We start from the raw sequence: 8,436 nt of genomic DNA, 5'->3' as shown, positions 1-8,436 counted from the left end.
GTTAAAGGGAGTTTTTCCTCCCCACTGTCGCCAAGTGCTTGCTCAAGGGGGATTTGTTGGGTTTTCCCTCTGTAACAATAGTGATAACAGTAAGGTCTAGACCTTACTTTGTAAAGTGTCCTCAGATGACTTTTGTTGTGATTTGGTGTTATACAAATAAAATTTGATTTGATTTGACTCCAGTCTGTGCAGTCAAAGCAGGCCTGTAGCTCTGACTTAGCCTCCTCAGTCCAGCTCTTCACTGTTTTGACCACAGGCTTCACAGCTTTAAGTTTCTGCCTGTAGGTTGGAATAAGATGGACCATACAGTGATCAGAGAGTCCGAGGGCTGCTCGGGGGACAGAGTGATAGGCGTCTTTTTATTGTTGTGTAGCAGTGGTCCAGTGTGACTTTGTCCCTGGTGGGACAGGTGACGTGCTGCCTGTTCAGGTATTGACATGTTCAGCTTGTTTAGAAATTCTTGCCCCATTCAAATGAATGGGAAAATTCTACTTCAGCATAATTTCAGCTATCAAAATGTTCAGCTTTTTAAGGACATTTATGCTATTGTTTTTCTTGTTTCTAACCTTTATACTTTTTAAACTATTTAGTGTCTTTCAGCAAAATCTTGACCCATTCAAATGAATGGGAAACTTCTACTTCAGCATACTTTCAGCTCTTTCAGCTATCAAAATGTTCAGCTCTTCAAGGACATTCATGGTTCCCTTCAGAATTTTTCTAAACTTCATACTTTTGAAATATTTATCTTTATTTTGAAAACTTTGCCCCATACAAATGAATGGGAAAATTCTACTTCGGCATACCTTCAGCTGTCAAAATGATCAGCTCCTCAAGCACATTCATGCTTCTATGCAGAATTTTTCTAAAATTTATACTTTTAAAATATTTAGCTTTATTTTGAAAATCTTGCCCCATTCAAATGAATGGGGGAAATTTTACTTCAGCATAATTTCAGGTATCAAAATGATCAGCTTCTCCAGGACATCCATCCTTCTATTCAGATTTTTTCCAAACTTCATCCTTTTAAAATATTTAGCTTTATTTTGAAAATGATGCCCCATTCAAATGAATGGGGAAATTCTACTTCAGCATACTTTCGGCTATCAAAATGTTCAGCTCTTCAAGAACATTCATGCTTTTCTTCAGGATTTTTGTGAACCTTATACCTTTGAAATATTTAGCTTTATTTTGAAAGTTTTGCCCCATTTAAATGAATGGGAAAATTCTACTTCAGCATACTTTCAGCTATCAAAATGTTGAGCTCCTCCAGGACATCCATGCTTCTGTTCAGAATTTTTCTAAACTTTATCCTTTTAAAATATTTAGCTTTATTTTGAAAATTTTCCCCCATTCAAATGAATGGGAAAATTCTACTTCAGCATACTTTCAGATAAATATGCTTTTCACGTGTCAAAATGTTCAGCATTTTCAGGGCGATCTTTCAGCACACAGCATCCACACACATTTTCGACAGGAAATGCATCTCTCTAGTTAGCTTTGTTTTATTACCAATTTCAGTGGGAATTAGACTGAGGTTTTCTTATTTCAGGGACATTGGGCCTCTAGACAGCTGTTGGGGGCATATGTTTTCACTTTTAACAAGGACAAGCTGACAGTTTTGTCCTGTTTCCAGTGTTTGCGCTAAGCTAGGCTAAACATGTCTGTATGTGTCACACAAGAGATTAGATACCTACCGACCTACCTGTAGATAGAGATTAGATAGTTTTATCTGACTTTTAATAGAGCAAAGAAGCATACAGTATTTCTCAAAATGTCAGGGTGGATGTTTGGCTGTTACTGCTGCCAAGCATGTTGCATTACATGTTACAGTGTTCACACAGTGGAGTTGATCTGGTTTGATAAGGGTAATTTTCTCAACCCGCCAAGGACCTTTTAGAGTAATCACTGATATACACATAAACAAACAAAAGGCTACATTAGAGGGTACAACAATTTTCATGCTGATGTTATAAAGAATCTGCGAATCTACTCCAGCACACAAAAGCTTAGTCTTTGGTTCATTGGAAATCGATATGTGTGCTACACTCACTTTGTGTCAACCACACATGAACAGCTTCTAGTTTTCAGCTTTCACTTTCACTCAGACACCCACAGACACATAGTGATATATAGTGATCCTCTCTTCTTTCAGTTCATTTCGAATCCTTCTAAATGTTTTACAGAAATGAGAGGATGAACACCTTTTTGCCAAAGCATACTGTGCTGACAGATACGAATACTATATGACTGAATACTTTAGGAAATATAGATATTTGAGTTACATTCTGACATAGACAAACATACAGTACACACTGTAGCTGTCCTTGCATGTGTGTTGTGCAGGTGGTTCTACAGTAACTTGAGCAGAGGTGAGGCAGAGGATTACCTGCTGAGGATTCCCAGAGATGGAGCTTTCCTCATCCGGCAGAGAGAAGGAGAACCAGACTCCTTCGCCATCACCTTCAGGTGCAGTGACAGTTATGACACGGTTTTCTCTTTGTTAGATCTGTTTGGGTTTTTGTTGAAATCAGGTTCCTGCTCTTTCAGGGGTGATGGCAAGGTGAAACACTGCCGGATTCAGAAAGAGGGCAACATGTACCTGCTGGGCACCACTACAGAGTTTGAGAGCCTGGTGGAGCTGGTCAGCTACTTCAGGAAGAAGCCGCTGTATCGCAAGATCAAGCTACGCTACCCAGTGACCCCGGAGCTGGTTGACCGCTTCAGCACGGTGAGTAACTGTAGGAGAAATGGAAAGACCAAAGGGAATGTTTACAAGCCATGTAGTGAAACCCTGTCACTCCAGCAGCAAATAGTGAAAGAAAATAAAATTAAACATATGTATTTTATAAATATTTAACCGGGTCAAAAAATGACAACAATTTGCTTGACTTATTGTAAAACTGAAGACATTTCACTATTCATAAGTTTTACTAAGTTTTACTTTTATGTTGATGAAAACCTGTGATGTGATGACAACCTGCCAAGGTTGTAATCGCATCTTGTGTTCATCCGTACTTATGTTTATCTGTAACTATTTATTTGTATCTGATAATCTTTTCAGTTTAGCATGGTAGCATGCTAACAGTGAATTAGCACTATGCACAAAGTACAGCTGAGGCTGAGGGGCATGCCATTCTCTTTGGAGGTATTTGGTCATGAGTACTGGACCTTTTTTGTTTTTTATTTTAGCTTGATGATTGAGCTTGATCAAAAGGCAGGAGTCACATAGTTATTACAAATCATCCTTTGGGGGACATGATTAGCTAAACCAAACTTCATTGCAATAATAGCTGTGGAGACATTTCACTCTCAACCAAGAATGTTAATAAAAAGTTAGGGCATCACCAAAGCCATTAACATTCATCCCAAAGTCACCCTCAGTGTACTTTTAATTGTGACCCCCTTTGAATAGTCCTTGAGATATTTTTGTATGGACCAAAATGCACCAACAACTGACATTGGCATCCCTAAAGCCACTAGAGTGCCTAAAAATGTACATGAAATCATAAAAACATGCAGTATGCCTTCTTATGTTTTCAAAGTAGTTGTATTTGCATCTTGTGGCTTGTTTGCAAGTAAAGATGTTATAAATGCATCCTAGAGTGACTGCTTATCTATCAATATCAGTTCCATATATGGTTCTAAACATGTTGTTTTCACTGACTGGTACCTAGTAGTGTCTTGTGCTTCACAGGAGAAGGACTGTGCCTCTCTGTATGAGGTGAAGACATATGTGGAACCCAACGAGATTGAGCCCTCACTGGTGGGTATACAACACTGTGATCGGCAGGATTTGGTGGTCTGTTATTTTGTTCAATTTCCTTTGATATAAACATTCATGGTGGTGTGTGTGTTTGTCTCCTTCAGCCTCAAAATACAGTTAGGGCTTTGTATAGCTACCAGGCTACAATGGCGGACGAGCTGAGCTTCAGTAAAGGAGCTCTGATATACAATGTAACAAAGGAGAACGATGGGTGGTGAGTCCCCGCATCATGTTTATCAGCATTAACTTGGTTATCATGGTCAGTTGGAAAAGACCATTCACCCTATCCTACTCATTCCGCTCACTGCAGGTGGAAAGGTGACTATGGTGGAAAGATCCAGCAGTTCTTCCCATCAAACTATGTAGAGGAAGTGTCCAACACGACGTGTCCGGGCCAATCTGGGACCGAAGGACAGGTGAAGATTAGTTTAGGTCATTTTTTAATTTGAGGTCACTCAGTAGAGAGATGAAAGTGATCCCAGTGTGTTTGTGATGTGCATTAAAACAGGACATGGAAGACAACCCACTGGGTGAACTATGTAAGGGTGTGGTGGACATCTCTAAGTGCCACATCCTAAACTGTGAGTACAAGTTATTTTGGTGTTTGATACATGTTTGCCTTTCACATACCCCTGAGATTATGTTTGTCCCTGTCCTTATAACACTGATGTTGCTTTTCCTAGTTATACAGTGGCAAGACAAGTACGTGAAAACCGCTGGTTTTCTGGATTAACTGCTCATAAAACAAATGTCACTGAACTAATCAGACAAGACAATCTTTCATGTCTTTATTGAACACATCCATTAAACATTCACAGTGCTGGTGGATATATATATGTATAAATACATGCATACATATAAAAAAAAAGTGAAATTAACAAATCAGTAAATGAAAAGGGGGAGCCATGTTGATCTGCTTTCATTGAGAGGTATGATAATACACAGAACAACAGCAAAACAGTATTAAGGACAGTGAAAAATAAGAATATAGTACCTTATGTCATAGTAGTAAGAATTTTAACACCAACAACAATAACATTAAAAATGACAACCATAAAGATAGTAATAATAACAATAATAAAATATGACAAAAACAGAATGCCAAACATCATTTATAGAAGTGTTATTATAATAACAGTGATAATAATAGTTAGAATTATAATAATAATAATATCCATCCATCCATTTTCCTCCGCTTATCTGGAACTGGGTCGCGGAGGCAGCAGTCTAAGCAAAGATGCCCAGACTTCCCGACATAGTCCCTCCAGCGTGTCCTGGGTCTTCCCCAGGGCCTCCTCCCAGTGGGACATGCCCGGAACACCTCCCTAGGAAGGCGCCCAGGAGGCATCTGAAACAGATGCTCGAGCCACCTCAGCTGGCTTCTCTCAATGTGGAGGAGCAGCGGTTCTACTCTGAGCTCCTCCTGGGTGACCGAGCTCCTCACCCTATCTCTAAGGGAGTGCCCCACCACCCTGCGGAGGAAGCACATTTCGGCCGCCTGTATCCGGGATCTTGCCCTTTCGGTCATGACCCAAAGCTCATGACCATAGGTGAGAGTTGGAACGTAGATTAACCAATAAATCGAGAGCTTCACCTTACAGCTCAACACCTTCTTCACCACGATGGTCCGGTACATCAACCGCATTACTGCAGAAGCTGCACCGATCCGCCTGTCAATCTCCCGTTCCATCCTTCCATCACTCATGAACAAGACCCCAAGATACTTGAACTCCTCCACTTGAGGCAGGAACTCTGCACCAACCTGAAGGGAACAAGCCACCATTTTCCGACTGAAAACCATGGTGTATGTCGTACGGGGACCGGACAGCCCTTAGCAAAGGGCCCCGGACCCCGTACTCCCGGAGCACCCCCACAGGGTGCCATCGAGGGACACGGTCGACTGCCTTCTCCAGATCCACAAAACACATGTGGACTGGTTGGGCAAACTCCCATGAACAACAATCATAACAAACAATCATTCAGTCACTTAAAATAGTGTCATGGAATGTGCGTGGATTCAGGACCCAGGTTAAGTGTTAGGGTTGAGCCCCCCTCACCAGGAGGGTGAGGGAGAACTGCGGTAGGACTCAAGTATGCTGACCCAGGTGCTAGTAGAAAAACGGAGGTTTAATGGAACAAAAACACAAATGACAACATAACAAAGTCCATGTACGTAAATCAGCAAAGTAGGGCAGAAATGGAGGAGGAGACCAGGACAAACAGGTATAAACTGACGGCAGGACTCAGGAGAGCAGGAGGATGAGGACAGACAGGAGAATAGACAGGCTAACCAGGAAGACAGGTGAACAAAATGGATATCCACAACACAGGAATTGTCAGCTTGGATATAAAGATAACTTTTAACACAAAACACGTAACCAACGTCCAAAATGAAATCCACAGCACAGAAACTGTCAGCCAGGAAATCAAAATGACGTACGACCATAATACCATGCATATCCACCGGTATGTTCAGTCAATGCTCCAGCCACGATGGAGCATCTGCCAGAGGTATAAATAAGGAGGACAGGTAATCATTGGGATGCACCCCAGCTGTGCGCACCGACAAACGAGTCGCTAATTACTGGAATGCAACACAGCTGAGGTGCAGAGCCCGCAAGATCAAGAGAGCAGAGGAGAAAAAGGTGGAAGAGAGGAAGGTCGCGCCAAGCGGACCTGACAGTAAGAGGATTAAAATCATTAACCATCTGATAAAATTAAATGCTAATATATGCTTTTTACAAGAAACCCACCTAACAAATCCAGAATCACAAAACCTTAAATGCAAACAATTTAACCAAATATTTTCATCAACATATAAGAGTAGGCAAAGAGGTGTCTCAATTTTAATTAATAAAAATATCCCATTAATTCATAATACATCTATCACTGATCCAGAAGGCTGATTTATATTTATTAAGGTATCCATTAACCAGACAACATACACACTTGCGAACTTATACAGCCCCAATAATGATGATTCATCCTTTTTTCATAATTTTTTCTCATCTTTATGCAACTCAACAAATATTATTATTGCTGGTGATTTTAACACTGTTATTAACCCAGAAATTGACCATTCAAGCATCTCCAGCAATATAAGAAATTGGCACTCCACTGAAATAATAATCTAGAAGATGGTGCTTCAACACATCATTACTCCAGGACTTAGATTTTATTACATTTATTGAAAAAGAGTGGGCATTCTTTCTGGAGATGAACGACTCTCCAGAAATCTCACCCTCATTATTATGGGAAACAGGCAAAGCAGTAATTAGAGGGAAAATAATATCATACTCATTGTACAAAAAGAAAAAAAACAACTAGAACTGGAAAGCACCTTAGAACAAAAGATAAAACAACTTTACATTCTCAAAACCCTAGCGAACAAACACAAAATGAATTAAGCGAACTAAAAATGGAACTTGAAAATATTATATATAAAAAAGCATGGTTTCTTATTCAACAACTCAAATATGAACACTTTCAGTATAGCAACAAAACAGGTAATTATCTGGCTAATCAATTACAACGCAAAAAGGAAAAAGCATCAATCCTAGAGGTGAAATTGTTCAGAATCCACAAGATATTAATATTCCAAACCTTTTACAGCAAACTTTACTCCCCCAATTACAACCCAAATTCATCAGAAATAGACACTTTCTTAGATAGTTTAGAACCGCCAACATTACCCAGAGAACAAGCTGACAGATTAGATGCTCCTCTCACCATTGACGAACTCCATAAAGCACTAATTTCAATGCCAAATAACAAAGCACCCGGACCTGATGGACTACCAGCTGAATTTATAAACATTTTTGGCAAATGCTATCACCACTGTTTCTCAAAGTCACCACAGAAATTAAAGACACCTCCACGATACCAACACACATGGACACAGCCATCATGACACTCTTGTTAAAACCAAACAAAGACCAAATCCACCCTTCTAGTTACCGTCCCTTATCACTTATTAATCCAGACTTAAAAATCATTACCAAAGCCATAGCTACTAGAATAGAGACAGTCACCCCAATACTAATCCACCCAGACCAAACAGGTTTCATTAAAAACAGGAATGCTTCAGACAACATTCGTAGATTATTTAATTTAATTGTTCTTGCACAACAAAAACAAACCAAAACCATAGTTTTATCACTAGATGCAGAGAAAGCATTTGACAAAGTTAACTGGACATTTCTCTTTTGTACATTACACAGATTTGGGTTTGGAGAGTCGTTCATCCATTGGATAAGAACACTGTACACATCACCTAGGGCAACAATAAGTACAAATGGGATCAGGTCACAAAGTTTCATTTTACAGCAGGGTACCAGACAAGGATGCCCACTGTCACCATCTCTATTTGCCATTTTCATCGAACCTCTTACAGCAGCTATACGACAGAACAATATAATTAAAGAAATACAAGATACTTACTCAGAATACAAAATTACGCAGATGATTTATTATTATATTTACAGGATCCCTATAATTCTCTACAGGAAACTTTACATATTATTAACACATTTTCTAAGATCTCAAACTACACAATAAACTGGAATAAATCCACCATACTACCACTCTCTGAGGATGCCTGGGATTCTGCAGCTCAAGACTCCTCCCCCAAATTCTGCACAGGCAACATTAAATATCTTGGTATTAATATCTCT

At 39.7% G+C, this 8,436-nt stretch overlaps 1 protein-coding gene across 1 annotated transcript in view; it reads left to right on the top strand.

Moving 5' to 3' along the window:
- Positions 1-8,436, top strand: part of plcg2 (phospholipase C, gamma 2) — a 61,143-nt gene that overhangs the window by 38,420 nt on the left and 14,287 nt on the right. Inside the window, exons 19-24 of the mRNA XM_020612722.1 lie at positions 2,344-2,466; positions 2,548-2,728; positions 3,695-3,763; positions 3,868-3,977; positions 4,074-4,179; positions 4,272-4,344. Of these exons, the coding sequence (XP_020468378.1) occupies positions 2,344-2,466; positions 2,548-2,728; positions 3,695-3,763; positions 3,868-3,977; positions 4,074-4,179; positions 4,272-4,344 (662 nt within the window). The remainder of the gene's footprint in view (positions 1-2,343; positions 2,467-2,547; positions 2,729-3,694; positions 3,764-3,867; positions 3,978-4,073; positions 4,180-4,271; positions 4,345-8,436) is intronic.

This window comes from Monopterus albus, unplaced genomic scaffold (assembly GCF_001952655.1).
Source record: "Monopterus albus unplaced genomic scaffold, M_albus_1.0 scaffold127.1, whole genome shotgun sequence".
Lineage (NCBI taxonomy): Eukaryota > Metazoa > Chordata > Actinopteri > Synbranchiformes > Synbranchidae > Monopterus > Monopterus albus.
Note: the sequence above shows the minus strand (reverse complement) of the source record. Positions and strands in the feature narration are given on the sequence as shown.